The 23,505-nt window shown below is 46.5% G+C and overlaps 1 protein-coding gene across 1 annotated transcript in view; it reads right to left on the reverse strand.

Moving 5' to 3' along the window:
- Positions 1-22,763, reverse strand: part of GRHL1 (grainyhead like transcription factor 1) — a 38,236-nt gene extending 15,473 nt beyond the window's left edge. Inside the window, exons 1-8 of the mRNA XM_041477902.1 lie at positions 22,744-22,763; positions 19,109-19,295; positions 16,008-16,078; positions 14,123-14,513; positions 13,281-13,357; positions 12,316-12,472; positions 11,752-11,863; positions 10,703-10,797 (exon numbers count right to left, since the gene is read on the reverse strand). Coding sequence (XP_041333836.1) covers positions 10,703-10,797; positions 11,752-11,863; positions 12,316-12,472; positions 13,281-13,357; positions 14,123-14,513; positions 16,008-16,078; positions 19,109-19,295; positions 22,744-22,763 — 1,110 coding nt within the window. The remainder of the gene's footprint in view (positions 1-10,702; positions 10,798-11,751; positions 11,864-12,315; positions 12,473-13,280; positions 13,358-14,122; positions 14,514-16,007; positions 16,079-19,108; positions 19,296-22,743) is intronic.
- Positions 22,764-23,505: the final 742 nt, after the last annotated feature.

The raw sequence follows: 23,505 nt of genomic DNA on the forward strand, positions 1-23,505 counted from the left end.
TCCCATGTCCCCAGCAAGGCTTGCTGTGCCAAGGGACATGGAATGAGTGAAACACCACCCAACCCAGCCAGCACAGCACATCAGCAGAGCCCCTGACCCACACTGCTGCCTCTGTGGGGACTGAAGCCAGGAAGATGTGCAGGATGCCAGGGGAGCTGGTGCTCAGTGCCTGCTCACCATCCAGCCTGTGCCCCAGCATCCCAAACCCACGCTGTTCCAAGACACCTTTTTGTGAAAGCATTAAACACATGGCAAATTGCAGTCAGGAAAATTATTTTAAAATAAGCTCTTTGCAGTCTTCCCCAGACTAACCCAAAGGATGGCTTTGCCTGCTTTTATCCACCCCACTTCCCTTCTTGCTACCTTTGGCTTTACAAGGGCATTTTGCCTGCAGTGCTGGTACACCCCGGGGGAAAGCTTCAAGGAGTTTGAAGAGCTGCTCTCACCAGCTTGGGAGCTTGGTAATCAGATGTATGCACACCCTGAATAATTGAGTTCCCTGAGCAGGGGTTTTGTTTTTTAAAAGACCCTCAACTCTGGTGTTTGCATATTTTTACATTTTAAATTTTAATTTTAAATTTACCTATACTGAATATTCATTCAACTAATTTCTATATGAAAAAATGACTACAATCTTTAAGAAAAACATGCCCAAGCAGCCACATCAGCAGGTCCACCACTGTCTTGAAATTTCTGTGAAATCCCTCAAATGAGTTTCACACCACTGGACACCAGAAGATTCAGTGTGCAGCATCAGTCAGTAGTTCTCTAGCACATGGTGTCACTTCTCTCCTGAGACTTCATGTTTTCAGTTTTTATGGCTTACCAGCCACACAAACCCCACTGGGCTGAAGGTAGAAGAGCTGGTCTCAGCAAACAGACCCATGTTAGTACAGCAGAGCTGCACAGGTATCTCATGGGAATTTAGGACTCCCTGTCAGATGTCAAAGATTATCCTCCTACTTTAGAGTCTCCTCATTTGATTAGCTTTGGCTTTAAGCAGCTGACTTCATTTTCATGCCATTTAAATCTTCAGGACTCTAGGCAGGAGATGACAACTACAACCTAATCACATCTCTGAAGCAACAGAGCGCCAGCCTGTCTTCTCCTGTTTGTACTAAACCATTTCAGCTCAAAAGGAGCATTTATTTCTCCCTACCCACCCTGCAACTCCTATTTTTGTGCAACTTCAGGTTGCCTCAAGTTTCACAAAACAGAATTTTAGCAAACAGCTTTTCCAGTTTGGGCTAAGACAGTTTCAGCCAGGTTCTTAATGTACAGGAATATTTGACTTACATTAGAAATGAAATGTAAGGCCAAGTGACTGCATCAGCTACATCCCCACCCCAAAAGTGCCAGAAGAAAGAAAAACGTAACCGCAGAAGTTGCTCTGCGTCTTCAGCCTGCTGAGCAAGATTCCTTTCCATGTGTCCAACCTATTTTTCTAAGGGCAGTTCCGCATTCTCAGCTATATTAAGATTTGTTGTTACTTTTAAAAAAAACATTTTCATCTCACCTCCCAAGATTCAACATAAAGACAGCACTTAAAAATAGAGCACTGTCAAGCCTGGGCACTTACACACGAGTCAAGCCCTCAAAAGTTACGCAGATTTTCTTTAAAACTGAGATTTGTAAAGGGATTAGAAACCTGTTCTCGAGTTATTTTGCTTGCTCGGCAGTTGAGCCTCTAGTCTATATTTGACTACATATATCTAGGCTATCATATAGCCAGGCTTTTCTCTCTAACCCAAGGCAGGCTTTATTCCCTTTTTTTTTCCTGTTGATTTTTTCCATGCTTTTTCTAACTCCTTTCAAAAAAAAAAAGCTGAGATACTCATTGAGGCAAATGACTTCACAATGGTGGAATATCAGATAAAATCAAACAGCATGAAAACTGTGAGCTGCTACAAACTGCTAACCTCCCACACCTGGCATTCACCCCAACACTCTAGAGCCTCCTTTCCCCAACACCATGCTGGGTTTCCTGCAGCCTTTGGGGCAGCCCAGCTGCACACAACAAAAGACTGAAGGCAGAAGGATTAAAGCACCTCCTCCGGGATCATGCTGGAAGTTAGCGTGGGAAGAAGTCAGACCTCATGACTCCTCTGTCTGCTTTAACCATGCGACCCCTCATGCCCCTCCTCACCTAAGGTGGGAGGAACACACCGTGCCTACATTCAAATCCACGAGAAACAATCTTCCATTTTAATAATGCAGAAAAAAATTAATCCGACAGCTCTGCCGTGTGCCCTCAAGGAAGGGCAGCAGAGACAGCCAAGTTCTTTCCACACAGCACCTTTTTTAACAAGATCTGCCTTTCAAACAAACCAGGAAAAACAGACATAATTAAAGGGCAATCAAAGTGCTGCAGGAACCTCTCTGTCAGCGAGATGAAAGATGCCTTTTTTAAATGAAGGCTTGCATACCCAGATCTCTTCTCCTCGGTTTATCTTGGACGCCGTACTCTTCTGCCACGCAAAAAGCACTAGAATTCTGATGAGTCCAAAGGCTACATATGCAGCAGCTCTAGATGAAATGTCACCTTGTGCAGGCTCATCTGCCCAGCTGGAAAGGAGCAGTATAGGCTCTCACCCATGGCAGCCGGGGCTGCCACAGGCAATGGGGAGCAACTTGTGCTAGCACACCATGAACTCTGACTAGTCAGAGCAAACACAGGCAAAGTCCTGTACATCCTTCTGGATAAGGACAGGCAGACTTGGGACTTTTCTAGCTCATCACCTTGCTCACATTTATTTAGTTTCAAGAGAAGGCAGGTAAATGGTATTATCTCCTCCTATTTGTGATCCTTTATATTTCTGTGTCTAAAGGATTAAGACATTACTCAACAACCCAAGTCCACTGAATATTTCTTTCTCTATTGAGAATTCAGGTAAAAACCTTAACTCTTTTCTCACACTAGTACACAAAAGCCTCTTATTTTAACCACAGAACAGTTTGGGTTGGAAGGGACCTCAAAGATCATCTAGTCCAGCCCCCCATGTTATGGGCAGGGACACATTTCACCAGACCAGAAGGCTCAAAATCCTATCCAACCTGGCCTTAAACACTTCCAGGAACAAGGCATCCACAGCTTCTCTGGGCAGCCTGTTACAGTGCCTTAGCACCCCTCACAGTGAAGAATTTCCTCCTAATATGTAATCTGAATCTGTCAGTTTGAAACCATTCACCCTTGCTCTGTATCACTGTAAGCCCCTGTAAAAAGTCCCCCTCCAGCATTCTTTTAGGCCTCCTTGTGGTACTGGAAGGTGTTCTAAGGTCTCTCCAGAGCCATCTCTACTTCAGGCTGTACAACCCCAACTCTTCAGCCTGTCTTCATAGGAGATATTCCAGGCTATGTTATATTCAGCCTATGTTATATTCAACTTAAAATTGTCAGGATGTTTTTGATCTTGGATGACTGTGTTTGTACAGAATACAGAGTTTAGAGCCTACAACACAACCACCAGAGACAGGTTAAACTGCAATGAGCTTCTTTCCAGGGAATGCAGCTGCTTTTCTTGGCCTTGACTTAATAGTTTCAATGTTATGCCCAAAATACAGTAGGCAAAGGGATTCCAGTGGATCTAGAGACCATTTTCCTGACACAAAGGCAGTGTCTCCCTCTCCCATAAAGAAAAATTAACCAGAAGCTCAAAGTTTGTAATTTCAATGTGGATAGCTGAAATCATATGGTTTCTCTAAAGGCTTGGACAAATAGAAACAGCAAAGAGGAAAAAAAACCCAGAGTATTTTCTAAAGATTGGTCCCCATATGTTTCCTCTATACTGGAAGCTAGTTGGATGGAAAACATCTTCTGTCCAAAAGCCTTGTGAAGTACACCAGCAGAGTTCCAAGCCCTTCTGAGAGGCAGAGCTGTCAATCTGGGCACTACCTTGTGCCAATGTAGCTACGTGGCTTCCAAGATGGGCTCTGGGTGAGAGCCAAGCAGCTCCGAGTGCAGGCAGGGCAAGCACAGGTCTGCCTGCACACATCCACGAAGGCATGTCCTAAGAAAGCAGCCCTGGGAAGACTCTTCTGTATTTTAAAGAAAAAAAACCCCAAACCCACACTTTGGTAAGATCACCTGAGAGGTGGCTAATCTTACTGCTCCCACATTCGTTTCTTCACCTCCCACACGCACCACAGGTTTTGCATCAGCAGGAGGTGAGCCAGGAAAGAGATAAAATTGGGCAATTCATGCACCTGTGGGCTCCTCCTGCCTTTGGGATCGGATGCTCCAAAAAAGGCTTGTCTGGCAGATGGGTGATGGGGCTGCATCAGCTCCAGCTCCGCTCAGGCAGACCCAGCACCATCCTGCCTGCAGCCCAGGTGAGGTAGTTTGCATTCAAACGTACCAATCCCAATTTGGGTGACCTACACAGAGGTCATCATGGGTCCCACACCATGTCAAGGAATGACAAGTGGGAAATACGATCCACCTCCAAATAAAGAACATCCTCCTAGCAAGTTTACTCCACCAACAAAACAAAAAGCAATTGTAATGAAAGGATAATACATATTCCTGCTCACAAAGAGCAGTGCTGATTGTTATTCCAACCTGTTCTGAGGCAAGGAAATACAGGAATGTCTCTGCTCACAACTCCTGGGAAAGATGGGGATAATGGTTCCCAGTCCTACTGATGCTTCCTCCCACCCCAGGCTTTGATAAGATAAAGCTGCTGGGCCAGGTTTTGTTACGTTGGTTGGAAAGAAAGTAAAACCAGCAGTTTGGCAAAAACTGTGACAACGTGTTGAAAAAACTCAAACAACAAATAAACAACAAAAAACCCCACCAAAAAAACTTAATGCACCCCCCCACATCAACAACAACAACAACAGAATGACAAAAACAATGACAAAAGCTGAAACACAGCAAAACACAAAACAGAATTAAGACTATAAAGGCACAAAAATGGCTGAAAAGAAAAAGTTGCCATCAGACAGAAAAGAAATAGAGAAACGGGAAAAGAAAAACAAAAAGTCTCCTCCTAGTTTTCCCTACAGAAAACCTAACGTCAGGAGATTTTCCTTTCAGCTTTGGGAAACATTCTGTGAGCTCCTACTTGGAAGACAATGGCAGAGGCTTGGGACATGAAGCTCAGATAAAATACTGGGTTGAAAACTTGCTTCTAGTTGGCAATGCTTAAAATCAAGGGCAGCATACGCTTGTTTTCCAGAAAAGCCAGGACAGAGGAGGGAGAGGTCAGCGTTCAGAGGCAGCTAAGCAATACTTGCTATGACTTTCCTGTGTCACTGCTCCAAAGGCTGTGTGTACCTGCCTCAAAGCATTTGTGGTCTGCAGCCTTGGCTTCACACCAATCTCTTTCCTTTAAGTATGTTTGACTCATCACATTTCATAGTTTCATTTCCAACTAGTCAAACCTGTACCTCCTCAATGCTGCTGAAGGTGGCAACACCTTTTTTAATGAGGCATATGACTGCTGCTTCATTACAATGGCATCCATATAAATGTATGCAATATTCATCAATCAAAAAAGTTTAAATTCTTCCTACAGTGAACACCAAGGGAGGATTATGCTAGAATAAGCTCTTAAAATAAATCAGTAGTGTACCACCCAGCCTCACTTCAAGATGTAGCAAGAGATCCACCCTCTCCAAAAACTGAACTCCTCTAAACAAAATAATCTCGCCAACACATGGGAGGATCTGCCAAGAAGACCACCCTTATTGCCTAATTTTCTATTTCAAAAGGCTATCCCAAATTAGATGCAAATTACCATAATATTAGGACCATTCTACTCTTCTTGGACAAAAAAAAAAAGTAATAAAAAAGTACTGTTTAGTTGCTCTGTCATTCAGGGCATCAATTAAGAGACACTACAGCATCTTCTCTTTGGTGAAAAGGCAGCAAAAAGCTCTGTCATGATATTCTTGAGCTCAAAATGCCTGTTACACTCTCTCCATGTATTCCCTTTTAGTAGAAAGAGTCTTTTCAACACAGCATCTGGCTTATAATGCCTTTTTATTTTTTTGGGAGGGAAAGAATAGGAGGACAATAGAACCCTTAATGTGCAGTGACATCATTTTTGGCTACAGTCCCATTACCCAGCCTATAGCAAGCCAGACCAAAGACCTCCACAGGGGCCCTTCTCTGGGAGCTACTGGAAGCAATGCTGCTTTTCAGAAGGGGCCCCTTGGGAAGCCAGAAGGGGTGGCCCAGCACAAGGGCTGGATCCTGCCCTGTCAGAGCTACAGAAACAGCCAGGGAAGCTCTTGCAGTCACTGCGCAGACAACAACTCACCCTGTTCAGACAAGAGGCCCCAACCCTCCTGCTCCACAGGGCAAGAGCTCAGACAGGATTTGAGCAAAGCAGGATCCAGCAAAGCCAGTTAACCCTGGTGAAACCAATCTGTCCAGATTGTTCAACTGCCACTGACCTGAGAGCAGGCAATGTCCCCAGGCCAGAGTTAAGGGACAGAATTTGCTTCGCAGCCTAACGGGTAACATAGCAGAGATAACAGGACAACAGCCAACATTAGGAAGAGCAGTATGAAATGTGCATTTAACTGCACACATAGTGGCAATCTTCATTAAAAGACCTTTATTGGCTTCCAACCAAGGAAAAGAGAGCCTGGCATGAACTTGGAAAGAGATGGATCCCAGCCTCAAAAACTCATGACCTGAAACTACAACCATTTTTTCTGACTGACATGGGGGACAAAGACACAAAAAGGGATGCAAGGATTCCTATTCCCTACTTCTAACATCCCCACATTTCAAATATAGCCAAGCCTGCTCAGTCAACAAGAAGGGGCAGATACCTCTGGAGAAAGCTGCATCCCAGCTCTAGACACCCTGTCCCTAATGAAGTCATAGACACAAAAGATGACGAGCTTGTGTTCAGACATCTGAAAGCTTCTTTGCAGGAGAAGAACCCCACCTTGACTGTCTGCCCACGGCAGACATCCATCATGGGGTGGGAAACTGTTTGAAGTCTCCACAAGCCTCAGGGTAACTCCAGCATTACCTGCTGCATGCAAGTGAGTATCAGCTACACATCTCACCAGACTCATCGGATCACGCTTCCAACTCAAGCAGGATGGCTCCTGATTGAGTAGCTACACTGGCTTTCTTAAATGCCCCATTCAACAACCCACCACTTCAACTAATTTTCTAGTCCACCCTCTTCCCTTTTCTGCTCACAAAGCATGATTGTCTCCCCATTCAACTATTCCCTTTCCTGTTCTGTCAGGTGATGGGATCAGACCTCATATCTAATACAGACATCTGAAAGCCCACCTGAATCAGTGCTTCCCCACTCTACAGTGTCTCCTGACAATCTTTCTAATCCTCATCTCACTCTCCTTCAAATCTCAACAGTACCACTTCAGGGCAGGTTGCCTCTTTCAAAGTCTGGCCTTCCTCCCCACCCCTTGTTCCCTTCACTGCCTCAGAGCAAGGAGGCTTTGGATCCTGGGCCCTTTTCCAGCTTGAACACACTCTAGCAAAGGTCAGAGAATACTTAAACCAGCCTCTGCTGTGAAGTGGCTGCTTCCAGCAGCTCCTGTGATGTCCCAAAACAACAGAAGAGGGCAGAGAGGAGCTGCCAGAGAGAAGCACATTTGCTCTGAAATCCATGGACACGGTATGGTCCCAGAGTGGGAAGTGTCTGTCATGCATGAAATACCCCTGGCTTCCACACCCAAGGGCTCACGAACAGCACAGCAATGCAGCAGCTGTGGGACAACTCCAGCTGTGCTGAGCCAGGCCTGTCCAATGTGTTCAGTGACCAGAGCCTGGGCCTTGCTCTCAGCTTTCCCAGCACAACGCAACTGGGAAATACTTGTTACTGAGGGCATCCCAAACATCCTTTTTCCATCCCACAAATCCACAGAATTTTCCTTGCTATGAAGGAGCACACGACTTGTACTGTATGAAAAGAGCATTTCTTCACCAGAAGGGTGCAGTTTACCAAACCCCCTTAGTGCCCCAAGGGCACTGGCAAAGCACTCTCAGGCAGGCGACACCCTCCTGAACAGACACAGTGGCAGAGGTGCAATATTCCTGTACACCCCCACAAGAAGGTAAGTACATGGTCCCAGAGCTGCTATGGGCAACTCCTTGTGATAATTTGCTATTTCTGCCTTAAATCTGACACACACCCTGTGTGTCCAAATGAGTAACTACATCAGAAAGCCCAGACACAGAGCCTCGTGACCTCCCATTTGACACGGCTGCACAGGATCAAATCATTTCCACAGCAAACTGGAAGCAAAAGCAAGAGGGAAACGGGAGAAGCAGCAAGCCCAGAAGAATCACCTGGCTCTGGTCCAGGTAACTCCAGGGCTCAGGAAGCAAATTTCTAATGATCAAGGCTTGCTGGCTGGTTAAACATACTGTCTATGCAGCACTTCTGCTGTTATTAAATATAAACACTGTATTTATTACTGTGAAGGAATTTCTGTAACATCAGAAACTCAGCTCTATCTATTCCCTGCTTTCTTCATATACTTTAAGACTGCTGTCAGGGGTTGTGGGGCAGGGACGGAAAGGAAAAGAGAGAGCAAGAGCATACAAGGTAAATGAACCATGCAATAAAAATTGTTGAAATTGGCTCAGACATCTCCTGATAAGATCACAGAAGTAGAGAAAGAACTGCAGCTCTTCTGGTGAGAAATTCAGTCACTGATAAAACACATCCACTCAGAGGAAAAAATGAAGTTAAACAGACACTTAAGAACATGGAGCCCTTGCTAAAAATGTCAATTCTTTAAATACTGAAGTCAAGGGTATTTTTGTCTTAATATGATTCTGATCCCAAGAGTCAAGGCTTGCACATTCTGGAAGTTCATATAAACCAGGACTCACAGTATATGGATCTCACACACTAAGACTGTGAACATGGAGGCAAATTTGCCTCTGTAGCTAAAAACCAGTCTGTCTCACAGCTCCCCTCACCACTTCAACCCATGAAGTTCAGTCCCCAGGTGAAATATCACCATGAGGGTCCTTAGATCTTTTCAAGACACTATTGGCAATTTCATTAAAGACTGAAACGATTCATTCAGGGGTCTGTACAGTAACTCAGCAATAGCTACCTGGTAGGAAGGGATGACTTTCCTTGGGGCAGCCACAAAGCTCTCAGCACCAGCTGTGAGCCCTGCTCCTGAGTTAATGGCCCATCCCTACTGCTGCAGAGTGGCTCAGCCAGCAGAGAGGCAGCTGCAGAAAGTGCTTCCAGCTCCTTGAGGACTTGCATTGTTCTGTCTGCATGATCCACCCCTGTGTGCAAATCCTAAGCCTTTGCATACCTCGTAGACACCGACTACCTTGGTTAGTTAAATGTCTGACTGGCTATGGCAGCAGGATAATACTTACTGACTCCTTTTGACAGCTCTTCTGTTTGTTCACAAAGTGAAGTGCTTCATGTTTTAGAAATCACGTCAGCCTTTTAGCATCCTCCAGCAGATAAGGCCCTCCCTGCCAGCCCCCTCAACCCAACTGAAGCCAAATCCGGTAAAAAAGGAATCCTGGCACCCAACACCAGCTTCAAAAGTAATGTCCCACACATTGCAAAGCAGCACTTTCAGCAGCAGCACACACACAGCTCCTCACTACTGTCTGCTAAGCATCCCAAACTTCTCCCACAGAGCTGAAACCTAACAGCAGTCCCCCATACAACATCTTCTCCACAGGCCTTGTGCAGGACAGAACACAGTTTGTGGTGACAGCAAGCCCTGTGCAGTGACACCAGCCCTTGCTCCTCCTGCAGAGCAGGAGCACAGAGAACTCCAGAGAAGGAGCTGTGTTCTTTGCGGAGAGTTCCCACATCCCCCCAGGCCAGGCTCTCCCTAGACAGGGCACTCTGCAGCCATCAGTATTTTTCCCCATGATGCTGGTGACTACTGGTACCAATTGCTGGTACCAGTTACTAGTACTGCCAAGGAAACAGCCAGTCTCCAAAAATGAATGGAAACCATTCCAAACTTTTAAAGAAAACCCAGGCAGTAATGAAATTCTCAAAAGAAAACTCCTTCACTTTGACTCCAGCAACTAACCAGTGAGAAATGCCTTTAGAACTGAGCTGGCTCCACCAGCTTTGACCTGCTTCCTTGAACCTAGAAGATACACAAGCCTTTTCCAGAAGCCAGAGTGGCACAAACAGCTGCAGTTAGCTACTAGCTAGGGAAGCTTCCTGTACCTACACACCTACAAAAGCACCCACAGTTCTGAGGAAAGATCAAACCAGAGTTCACCAGGAGGCTGTTCTAGTTTGAAATAGGTCACTGGGTGTTGGGATCTGCGGTTTAAGCAACGCATGCTTTGGGAGCTCAGAGGCCACAGCTGCTCCCTCTTTGGTGGAAGGCAAGCCCGTGGCTGGAGCCTGAGCTCCCCAGCAGCTGCCCCCTGCCTCCCCCAGGGCGGCTGTGCTCGGTGCCAAGCCCAGCTACGCTCCATCGCACCTCCCGCGCCACCTCATCTGCTCGGCAAACGCTCCGTGCTTCCTTCTGTCAGTACTTGTCTCTCAGGCAGGCACTTCTGCCAAGAACCCTAAAGCAGTTGCAAAGCCCTCCCAGTTGCACATGCAAACCCTCTTAAGAAATAGCCAAAAGGTTTTGCCTAATGTAAGAACGTAAACAAACTTGTTACACGCTAATCACCAGGTAGGCCACACACCCTTCCCTTCCCCCAGCCCCTGAATCTGCTAAAAGGACAGGAAATACAATCGTGGTCACATACCTTTGCTTCCTCGTTGATGTCCCAGGTGAAGGATATGGCATTGTATGCGATCTCCTCAATGTTGCTGATGGTGTTGAAGCTCTCCTTGTAGTCAGCTGTTAGACAGAAGGATTCAGGAGAGAGAGGAAGAGGAGATATTACCTGGGTCCTTAATCACATGAAGCAGCCAGAAACTGTAACTCTTCAGCAGCCCCTTGGGGGCAAAAAGAAGCTGAACTGTACCTTAGGAATGGATCTTGAAAGAGGCTGGAAATGGTTCTCACACACAAAAAAACCCTCAACAAACAGGAGGAAGGAGTAAAATGGGACTTGCAAAAATTCTAAACTAGAAACTCCAGGAACAAAGGCAGATCCCAAATATGAGGTGTTCTGTGCTATATGCGGGAAACTCTACCCTGTATGGCAAGGACATAAGCTCTCAATAAAACTCCTTCAATAACAAACAAAGATTTGCATGCGCGTCTGCTTTAAGTGCCAAGTGATTAATCCCTGCTTTGATTCACAGAAGGAAGGGACGAGGAGTACAGCCCAGTCTTCAGCCAGAGAAGGCTGGAACACAGCCAGCCCCAGCCTTGTCTGGAGGCAAGTGGAAATTTGCAGTGTTTTCTTTTTTTACATGTACCAAAGACGAGTTGTGAGCAAAGCTGTGGGAGGGAGGATCATTAGTCTTGAGGTATTTCTACAAGGATCTTGTCCTTTGAAGAAACACAATATTTAGGACAGCCACTGGGACTACAAGCTGTGACTTAGCTACAAGCACCAGGATATTCTAAGAAAACCTAATGTCTGCAGGGGACTGTTGGATTTCCCAATACAAAACCCTAAACCCCACCAATCAAAAACCTCAAAAAAAACCAGCCTCTTTAGTAAGTTCTAAAAACTGCAGCATTAGCTCCAACCACAAACCCTCTCTGGTCTTCCAGCAAAGCTATGGAGGGCAGAGAGAGGGATCCAGAAGTTCCTTAAAATAACAAAGCTTTAGCAGAAAAAGGAACCTTGCCAAGGAATTAGGTCTTAAGTTTGACATCAGCAACGACAGTGTTCCTTACCTATGTCAATGCATCTTTGTTTGGCTGTGTGCTGTCTTGAATGCCAGTATTTCCAGTGCCTGAGCTGATCTTCCCTTGTTTTGTCTTCAGCAAACACAACCATAATGACACTCTGAAAGGAGAGAGGAAAAGATTAAAAAAAAAAACAAACAAAAACATGAAAGAGAAATAGAGAAAAGGCCAGAGAGTACATTTGGTTTGGAGCTTTAGGGTTTTCCACTTGAGGCACTACAGTATACCTGGCACACCACTGCCAAACAGGAAGGCAGACAACAGCACTTTCTGGGTCATAAACAGAGATGAGCAGAACTGCTCTCCTAACTAGAATCCAAGGATCTCATTCCAGCTGTTGCATCACCTTTACACAAGTGCTGACACCACTTCTTAACAGTCTGAGCCAGGATGGGCTGGCCTGGCAGAAGGTGGACAGCAAAGGAAGCCACACTGACGTAAGAGCACAGCTAAGCTGGCCTTTGTGCTGATGCTCTGCTCTAGATTGCTGCACTTTAAGGTTGCCATCGTGCACACCCTCCTTCCCAAGAAACCACAAGTTCTGCCACTCACTCGGACTTTACTGATGGGGTGATGGATTCCTTCAGTGCTGCTGACTTCTTTCAGCGTGATTGGGTAAAATTGACCTTTATTCAGGTAAGTCATTGTGCTGTCCCCAGGCTTCTGTCGGAGGGACTTGGAGGCTTCCAGAGTGTATTCGAAGTTATTCCTATAGAGTGAAGAGGGTAGTGATTGCTAAGGCATTTTCCTGGAAAGCTGATTAAACGTTCCACATTTAATTTGGAGAAATTCCAAAGTTGTTAGCTGACTCATTAAGCCATCAACAGGCAAAGAAGTTGGAAAACAGGATGAGCCCCTTTTTCAACCATTTCCTTCATGAATGAACATTTAAGAGAAGTTCTTGGCAAGCTAAATCCTAAGACACATAAGCAGGCAGGACTGGAAGGTCCCTATTCAGGCTGACAGCAGTAAGCTGCCCTCAACCAACAGGAAAGTATCTATTAGCAAGTTCATTAAATTCACAAGCTAATAAGCTACTCAGTGGCCATTGCCCTCTTGGTCAACTGCAACTATAAAGCAAGTTGCTCCCCTCCTCTGGAGTTCAGGTGAGTTTTATTTCTCCTGTTTTTGCTGGAGATTTCCAGCAGACAGAGCAAGACAAGCACACCAGGGAGGGGGGCACAGCTGGAAGCAAACTCCCAGACCAATCCCAGACAGCACTGCCCCTTCCCATGGGACACAGATTCGGTGCAAGGACCATAACTGAGGATCGGTGGTATTTCTAGTCTAGTAGTTTTCCTTGAAGTATTTGTTTTCTTTAAAGATACGATTGTATCTTTACAGCTACAATTTTCAACGGTGAAATTCAAAAAAGCAGACCTAACTGTGGGTTTGAGATCCACAGGCCCCCTCAAAATCCAGCTGTGACTGGGTGCAAATTGGCATGAGTTATACTGCTTGCTCATGGACAGCTAAGAATAGGAGGATACAGGCAAATGGGAGCCTTAAATCATTACCCAGAAATGCTGTCAAAAACATAATCTTCTGAATTCATGTTGGCCATTCGGAGATTCAGTTCAGTAGGAAAGAAAACCTGGAGTAGACAAAACAACAGTTAACACTGCAGCAAAAAGAAAAGTCGATATTAAATAGATACTCCTTACCACGGAACTTCTGTCAGGCAAATTGTTCACCAGATAACAACTGATTTTTGGTTTCAACAAACAGGACACTTGAATAGTGTTTTAATTCAAAACTTTTGGGTGTCAGCTAAGCACAAAATCTCGTAAGCATTCCAAGTCAGCTTAAGGCAAAATTTTAATGCTTTCCCAAATCTCAAAGGGCATAGCTACACAGCTCCTTGAGGTTTGGCTTAAAAATCAAAACATGGTTACACTGCTATTTTCAGTTGGTATCATAAAACAAAAACCACAGATTTTCTCACTAAAGGGCCCTACGTAATCCAACTATTTTCTATGGACACACACCACACCTAGAAACTGGCAGTAAGGAAGCTTACATACAGTCACTTCACTTTGGTACCTGCAAAGGCACCACAGAGTGCTGAACTCTTGCAAAACCTGGCTCTATGGATAGAGATAACTATTTCCACACTCTGCAAGCCAAAGCCTCTGTCACTACTCAGATTAGTCATTTGCTTTTGATAATTATTTCATGCTGTGAAGGTTTTATTTACTAAGTTTTAATTATGCACCTTTCTGGGAAAGTCTTCTATTTCTAAGCCACTGAACAGATTTCTGGCTCATGTAACAAGAACAGTTAAAGACAGAACTGGATCTCTCCATCCAAATCAAGACACACACACACACACACACAGAGCAGCTGCCTCTCCTGGTACCTCTTGCACACCCTCCTTGAAAGTCTCCGAGAAGGTGGAGTCTGGCGTTCTCCTCTGGGAGTTCTGAGGCTGGGTGCTGGAACTGAACTGGTCGGGATTGAGGTTCCTGTCGAAGACCACCACGCGCTCGGGCGGCTCGGGGTGGTACACGCTCGGCGGGATGCCCACGGCAAAGCCGTGGGGCTGCGTCTCCGTTTTGATGGAATGCGTGGGCATCGTGGCAATCGAAACCGTGACCGTCGTGTCAGGGGTCGTGAGGTGGCCTCGCTTGTCCATGCCCATCTGGGGCGTATGTGGAAGTACGATATTGAAAGGCACATTTTTCAGAACCTGGACCCTGTTTTCTCCAGCAGAAATGAGCGACTGTTCTGTCACGTTTGGGATGCTGTTCCTTAAAATGGCAAAAAGAAATCAGGCATAAATTATACAGCTTATATTCTCATTAAGCAAGAGCTAGAAAAGCTTTTCAACCTTTTGGACAAGGACCGCTGACACAAACTCCTGCTTATGCAGAACAGCTCAATCCTAACCTGAAAAGCTGAGAAACTCATTTAAAAAAACCCCATAACTCCTCTCACACTGGTAATCATCCCACCTTGGAGAGTAATTACCCTGGAGCAGAGGGTGAGGGTTCACAGCCCAGATCTTCACTGCCTGGAAAACAGCAGTCCAAAACTAAGCACTTCCCACCACGCACTGGCACACACAGGCTCCACGAAGCTGCTCTCTGACAGAGGGAGAAGGACTGACAGCAAGGCTGCTGCTCCTCTGCCCCAGGATTGTGCACCACCCGGGAAGCACTGACAGGGAAATTACAGCCCTCGTTTCATTCACAACCCCCCAAGAAATCCGCACCAAGACTCCTGGGAGGAATTTGCATAACTTGCCACTCTCCACTCCACCACACCCATTTCTGCCAGGACAACATTGAGACCTGTGGCTGAGCTGACCTCAGCTAGTAACCACTAAGTCAGCTTGCCCTCTCTTTCTCCCTCCCCACCAAGTGGTCCTGCCCTCTCCTTTACACCAATTCAGACATTCCCCTGCCTCCTTGGTAAGCCAGTTCTGCTTGCCTGGCTGGCAGAAAACTAGCCACCGTTTCTTTCCCTGTTTGGTGATAGACCAGTGTGAGACCCAGTCTGGTTCAAGAGGAGCAGTGGGAACACATGGCTGGGAACCCAGCCTGCTCTTCTTCACAACAAGTCACTCAATCAGCTCAGCCTGACAACAAAACCTCACCTCAGGTCCTTAAAGCATTCTAGTCTGTCCAGAGGAAGAGGATGGAAGGAGTGGAAGCCTGGTTTAGTGAACTTGCCATTGGTTATATTCACCTAATCAGTATAATCTGCTTGGGAAGCACAAGAGAGGGAAGGCAGGTAGGGGAAGCAAGATAGAAATTCTAAAGGATACAAAGGAAGTCCCCAGACAGTACAAAACCAAATCACAAGCAATTTGAAGAGCTTCCCAACTCGCCCATGCATGACACAGCAATGCTGCTGGTACCTGAGAACAAAATTCAGCAGAGAGCAACTGAAGTAACTGCATGAAAAATGGAAAGTGTCACCAGTGACTGCAGCCTGGGGGTGCCTGCGCTACCAGGGTGCCTAATGTTAGAGAGCAGCTTCTGCTAGGCTGAGTATATGACATCAGCACACCAAAAGCAGATAGATGGCACTGAGCAGCAGTTTGAGCCTCAGCTCTCCACACCATGGCTCAATCCCCAGCCTGTTCCTGGGGCACAACAAGAATCTGAGGTACAGAGCAAAAGCTGACAGTTTCTCTCTTCCAGCACATCAGCACAGTGTAGTAAGTTACTTTCCTTCAGCAGCTTTAATGGTCGAGGAAAGAAGGGAGGAAACAGAGAAACAATAATAAAAATTAATACCTTTTGCTGTGGTCTTGTTCAGGATGTTCTACCTCAGGCTTAGCTGTTGAAGATCTCCTCTCCCTTGGAACCTGAGAAATTTAAGACATATTATAATTCAATTCTTCCTTCCATACAAAAAAAAAAAAAAAAAAAAGCTCCTTAAAATTTGGTCAAATTAAGGAAGCCTTGCTTTGGATGCCAGTTGTTATTTGCATTACAGCTTAACCCATGTTCACATGGCTTTGGGCTGCCAGGCCAACCCCAGGAGATGCCCCATGGATCCCTATGTAGCCAACTCAGTCACCTGAGTCAGCCCTGAGCTCTTGCCAGCACCAGGTGGTGACAACACCAGTGCAGAAAACAATCCATCCACGGTTGGAGCACCAGTACTGGGGTGAGCAGGACCAAGAGATTTCCCAAGGTTTGCTGGCAGTGCAGGTTCTCTCCTCTGCAGGCTGGCAGAGTTCAGCTTGCTGGTTGAGCACAAAACTTGTGAAAGGATGCTGCTCTGCAGCCACTTCCCCAAGGACATGTGATCTCTAGGCCATTCCAGACCACTCTAAGACCACTTGAGGCTCTCCTTTCTCCTCAGTGATCAGGGAATTTGGGGAACACCATGTCCAACAAATACATTGAGACACTACAGCTCATATTTGTGTATGGCCACACAAAACACACTGGCCCAAACTATATCAAATGTTTTATAAACAAAATGTAACCAGCATTCTGGATTTAAGACAGTTCAATATTGCTTCTTGTATTTTATGCCACGGACAGGATTTGCCCTGAAAACACAACATCAATCAAACAAGTCACCTTGCCCACACGTGCCATTTTCCTGGCTGCACTGCAAGGCCAAGGCACACAGGAGAAAGTGAACTCTTGGAGCTGTGCTGGCTCAGTTCCTTGCATGGAGCACATAACCAGCACTCCAGCAACCCAAACACCTCTTGCAGCTGCTGGCACAAGCCTGTGGTGCTCACATCCCCTCAGCCACACTGCAAGTCCACACAAGCTCTCCTGCCAACCCACACGTAAGGCCTGGGACTTTTGTCACCCCCATCACGCCTCCTGAACGAGCAAAGCAAACATCTTCTGGTGCATGTATGGAGGAGTGAACTCCCACCACTCTCCTTCACCAAAGCCTGTTCAGATCCTGCCTCCATTTGCCAGCCTGGGTCCGAGGTGGGGAACCACTTCAGCACGAAGGCTGAGGGCACACCGGCAGAGACAGCATTCTTCCTACACAGCCCCCACTGAAAACTATGTCCTCATTCTTACACATAACCTGGAATACCCAGAAACACCACAACTGTTTGATTTTCCACAGTAACCAGCAAAATCTGGAGAACCTCTAGACGGAGGCTGCTGGGAGGCCAACACTAACTAGTCACCAAAAAAGAAGAGTTTTCCAAGCTGCATTTGGCCAACACTCCCAAAAGAATTTTTATGCAAAATTTGTTTCCTATAAGGCCTTATTAACCACAGTTGAGCAAGCTCAGTAGTTAAATGGAAGGAAACAAAAGTTTTTTGGTTTTACTATTTTGTTTTTTTTATAGGAAGGTGATCTCATCAGCTGCCTTTAATATGCAGAGGGGGCGTGTTAGAAATGCCTCAACGTCATCCCTCTATAACATTACTCCATAACAGCCCCCAATAAATCTTTCAACCTCCAGCCATTCTGCTTTACCTAAGTGTGCAGCATACCTGCTCTTCCACCAATTTTTTCTGTACACCCACTGATACCCAAACATAAGAGGAAACCCTGAATTAGGCATTAATGTACAGCAAATCCCTTCTGCTTTGCCGAGCATGAAGGATCAACATCAACATTCTTTTTGTAATCTACAGGTTTAGAAATCAAAATTGATCTTGTGGATTAAAATTGTTCTGGTGAAAGCATGTTGTTGTTTAGTTTTTGGTTTTTTTTCCCAAAAGCATACTAAGCACAAACACAAAGCAGAAAGGCAGTTTTCTCACAAAACTAGTTGAATAACATCCACATCAGTGAGTCTGTGGCATTTTGTCATGTGTGTGTGGAGTGTTAATCTCCATATTAAGCATTACAAGAATATTTCAGTATGTAAGACGTATTCAACACTTAAAAGAGCAGGCAAGGATTTTGTCTGCACCAGGCAATCACTCCTACTGCTTGAAGTACATAACTGAGGCTGGCAACTGCACTCACTATTGTTAAAAGACACAAGCCAAAGTGCCAGGCAGGAAAGCCAAGTCAGCCTCCTGGCCTTCCTGCATGCTCAGCAAAGAAAAAACAGGCACCTCCACCCGGTGAGCCAGGCCACCGTAACACAGGCGTCTCAACACAAGCAGGACCCCTCCCTGCCTGGAAACGCCTGCTGCTCTCCACTGACCTGGCTGGAGATAACTACCCTAGCTTATACTTGCTGTATTCGGGAAACAAAGCTCAGCAAAATGCACCCCATGCAGACCAGAATGTTCTCTGACTGCTCAGTTCAGCTCCAAGCACCTAGGAAGGCACAGGTCTCCGAGACCACGAACACTGGGGAAGACAATCACTGCTATCAAAGGATTAACAGATTACAGCAGCTGATGATCACTGAGGGTTAGAGGGATGCAGGCAGCAACTCTTTCAGGTGCACACTTCAGCCCCACATACCACCAAAAACCTGTAATTGTATCTTAGTATCAGCTGAGCCTAAAGTAACACAACAAAGCCCCAGCAAAAGTCAGAGATCCAGCAGAATAGGGATCATGTGAGCAAAAGGAGTTTCTTTCTCCATGTATATTTATATTCGGACAGGGATATGGTCCTAAAGCATCACTCTTTATGACTATTTCTATAACACATTGCCCCTTGCAGAACCTGGGGTCAACAGAAAAAGTGCTACTCAAGTGGAAAACTAGCAAAGTGCTACCTAACTTTTACATCAAGTTCTAGGAGATCTTATTTTACAGAGCTAAAAAGAAAACAAATTTTCAGAAAGAGAGATATAGAGTGCTTTCAATTTAAAACCAACACTGTTTAAAGTCCTTGTGATCTGTTCACAGCTTCTGTAAAATCCTCTAGCAAATGACACCTTTTCCACAGGTGGAACACGAGCTCTGCTGGCTACCAGAGCCAACCCAGGCCAATCTACCTTGTAGTAATCATAGAGCAGTCCGAGGGCAGCTGCACTGTCTTCATCCCCATTGATGCTCATCATAGCTTTGGTAGCTGCTGTGAGGGGATTTTCAAGAAAAGTTTTCCAGGCCTCATCTTCATTGGTGTAAGGACGTCTCTGAGAGTAGAGAGAGTCATTCTGAAGAACCAACACGGGTCTTTTACTTGAATCATAAAAAAGAAGAAATAAAAAAAAGCCACCTGTTAGAACACATGAGAAACATTCCAAAAGTTCTTCAAAATTAGCTGCCCCAGTTTCATGAGGTTCATATGCTGATTCAGTGTACTGCAAGGATTAGTCAACACAAAAAGCCCAGAAACTTAATTCTGATCTCACTCACGCTCAATGTAAATCAGGATTAATTTGACCAAACTCAGATGGATTACACCAGCCTCTACAAAAAGACAAAGCCATGTAAGAGCACAACTGACCTGCTCATGCTCTGAATCCAACCCAGAAAGAGCTACACACTTTCTGGCCAACCACCTACAAAGCCTCCAGCACATCTCATGTAAAACTGCCAGGCTACAGCCTGATCCAGTTCCCATGTGGAAAATGTGCATTAACGAAACATCTCTTTTCTCCAGTGCTTTCAAGTGTCTTCGCTCTCAGAATAGATCTAAAAACACCACGCAGAAGCTACTGGTAAGTTACAGATGACATAGGAAATTGGTAAAGGGGAGTTCAAATCAATTTGGCAGTGTTTTTTTCTGACAAGGGAAGAAAAAAAACCAACTTACTGCCTGGTTACTATTGAAATAATCCAGCACACTAGTTTGAAACACACTCAGACGAGTGAAGAAAAAAAGAAAAAGATGAGTACTCCCTTTGTACTACACTATATATATACACATTTACTCTGAACATTTGGAGATTGCTGGGAACCAACAAACTCCAAAATGACTTGGACATTCTGTCCACAGACAAAAGCAAGATGTGTAGCAAATGTTGTCCTGCCAGCCTAGACAATATTTTTTTGGTTCTATTGGTAAAACATATGCTTCCTCTTTTAAGTCAGCTCAAGCTAATTTTTAAATCTGACTTTTAAACCAGTTCAGTTCTCTTTACAGCGCAAGTTTAACATTAGTTTACTGCAGATGGGCTGGGGGAGAAGGGGAGGCTTTTTTACTTTCCTCAATAATCCCAAACTTAACATTTTTAGTGAATTGGCCATAGTTAAAATAGAAAAGTAATTCTTTAAAAACAACTAACTCCACAAAAAAAAAAAAAAACCCCAAAACCCCAACACCTTCACATCCTTTTCCTAGCAGGGAATCCTTCTTTTCATCTATTTCCCCAGATACATTCAGAGACTGAAATATACTACAAATACAAAAAGTTGTGAAATAGAAAGTTGTGAAATACTCTAATCACTATAATCAGCTTAGCAGTATCCTACATTTATCACCACCTTCTACCAAAAAGATTGCAAAGCAAATTAAGCATTCGACGCTTTATCAGTTACACAAGTCACCCTGCCGAGCTGCCCTCGGACAGCTTGGCTGAGCTGAAGGCACTGAAAGCAAGTGGGAGTTCCCAGGACTTGTAAGAGCACTTTGTGGCTATAAATCAGTATTATGTAGTTGAAAGAAGAGCAAACAAAAATGACAAAAGAGACAAGTTCTTGCACCAAGCCCTTTCTTCAGGTCTCCATAGGTACTTGTGTACGCACTGACACAGACACCCGAACGCAGAGGACAGCTACCTTCCATCAAACTGAGACGACCCACAGGAGACAAAGCAGAATTTTCTTTAGGGATATGGTACAAACTCCTGTTCTTACAATATGATAAAGGAATCCTCAAATATCCATAGCAAATGGGAAAACTCACAGAGGAAAAGGCAACTGAAGTAAGCTGGGTGCAGTTCCCTTGATCCATCCCCAAGCAGAAGGGCTAAGTCAGCCTTGCTGAACTCACAAGACCACTACGCTGATTCCCTCCAGCAACACATGGAAGGGAAAACCATCAGAAAACCAAAAATACTGAGAACAAAAGCCTCAACTAACTAAAAGCCTAGCGAATGCAAGACCTACATATCTTTGTGTCATTTGTCATTGAAACACTGAAATTCAATGAACACGGCCCTAAAGGTAACCACCCACCTAAAAAAGGCACAGAAAAAGTTATCTGCAGAATTATCAAGAAAAGTACAGCATTTGGCAGGAACTCCCTACTTCAGGAGAACCACAGCTTCTTTCAGGAAAATGAGAACACGTTGATAAGAGAAGGCAAACACATCTTTTTTTCCTAAGTTTTAGAAGATAACTGGCATGCTGATCTACTCATACAGTAGTAGAAGTCCAGCAGAGGCAGAAAATTGAGCTTCATAGCACAATTCTAATAATTCCCCAATTTTACTTTCCACTTGACCACAGTGGAAGCAGAGAAATACTACAAAAAGCAGAGACTCTGCCTGCAAGGCTTCCCCAGCCTACGATGTTCTGTGTTCAGACCACAGAAACTATTCCTCCTCCCTTCTCTGATCCAGGAGCAGCCGTCCCGTCCCTCACCCTGTGACACTGCCCAGAGCCACGCTGTGCCTGCTCTGCACAGAGCACACCTCTAACGCTGAGGCAGCACCGAGCATTCCTGTCACCGGCATCTGCGTGCCACAAAAGCAAAGTGCATCTACCCAAATCGCTACGAGCTCATCTACTAAGTGTCACTGGAAATAAAAACACCTATGAAAAATCCGAGTCAGAGACATGAGTTAGTGAGCTGCCGCACTGGAGTCCTTTTCCTAGAAAGTAGCATGTTGAAACAAAAAGTTGAGTTTAAAATCTTACACATTCCCTAGGAAAGAAGTGCATTTGAGTCACCAACCATTCAAAGTACAGAAATTTTAAAATCGGTTCTTGAAAGCAAATCACTTCAGAGCTACCCCATTTTCTGGCACTTGGGTGTCCACGGCCACTGTCAGCAGATGGCCACGGTGACAAGAGACCCGAGTCCTTCAACACAGCCTGGGATCCGCTTGAAGGCGACGTCTCGTATTCAACACCACGAAGTTACAGAATACACACACCTCGAGCTCAGTTTAACTCTTTCACGACCCAACGTCGGCTACTCCGGGGTCGTCGCAGCCGAGCTCTCCGGGAGCCGCCCTTACCTGCCGAAGTCCACCTTGCCCGAGGGATGCGCCTCGTAGAAATCCATGGGAGCCGCTGCGGCCGCCGGGCAGCGGCGCGGGGGCTCAGCCCGGCTCCCTCGGCCCGGCAGCTCCTCCCGACGGCGCGGCCGCCGCCGCCCGCATTTAAGGCGCGGCCCGGCGGGGCGGGGGGCGGCCCCACGCCTCGCTGCGGGTGTCGGGTTTCAAAGCCGGCCCAGCCCCGGCGCTCGCCCCGTGAGGCGGAGTGGCCCCCGGGGTCGCCCCGCTGCGCCGCCGGCTCCCCCTCAGGGCTCAGCCCCCGCTCCCCCCGCCGTTCGCACCGCCCCGCCGCACCTCCGGGTGCTCCTCCGAGAGAGAGGAGCGAGGGGGGCGGACCCCGCGAGAGCGGCTTCTCCGGCCCGGCCCCCGGGCGGCGAGCCCCTCTCGCCGCAGCCCCCCGGCGGGGCGGCAGCACCGGTCGGACCGGACGCGGTACTTCTTCCCCCGCCCGGCTCACTCACTTGTCGTAGTCCTGTGTCATGTCTGGCGGAGGCAGCGGGCGGCAGGACTGGCCGGGCGGGTCGGGAGGAGCAGCGCCGCGCACCCGCCGCTCCGACGGGTTTTGTCGGCTCCTCTCGCCCGCTCAGGTGCTCCCGCAGCCGCAGGTGGACGCGCGCCGCGCCGCGTCTCCCATTGGCTGCCGCGGCTCGAGGGGCGGGGCCGCCGCGCCCCCATTGGTCGGGTGCGCTCGGGGGCGGGGCCGGCGGTGTGAGGGCTCCGCGGGCCGGGGCGGCGGCGGGACAGGGCCGTGAGCGAGTGAGGGGACAGGAGAGGCCGGGAGCACCCTGGAATCCTTCCCGCGCTAAAAATGGGATTTCCTTCTCCCTCTCTCCTCTCCCATGTAACTTTATTTCTTTCTCATGTACTACACCCACTTTTAGGAAAATTTAAACTCGCCACAATCATATGAATTGTCTTTACTATAGTCTTAAGCTGTGCCACGAAAGGTTTACGTTGGATATTAGGAGGAATTTCTTTGCAGAAAGAGCGATTAGACATTGAAATGGGCTGCCCCGGGAGGTGGTGGCCTCCTTGTCCTGGCGGTTTTTAAGGCAAGACAGGATGTGGCACTCAGTGCTCTGGCCTAGCTGACAGGATGGTGTTTGCTCATAGCTTGCACTCGATGATCTCAGATATCTTTTCCAACCTAATTGATGCTGTGAATTTGCACAAGCACTGCACCAGCTGCTAAAGGGCAGCAGATCCATGTGTTATTCATTGCC

This window comes from Pyrgilauda ruficollis, unplaced genomic scaffold, assembly GCF_017590135.1.
Source record: "Pyrgilauda ruficollis isolate IOZ18807 unplaced genomic scaffold, ASM1759013v1 scaffold42, whole genome shotgun sequence".
NCBI classification, from domain to species: domain Eukaryota; kingdom Metazoa; phylum Chordata; class Aves; order Passeriformes; family Passeridae; genus Pyrgilauda; species Pyrgilauda ruficollis.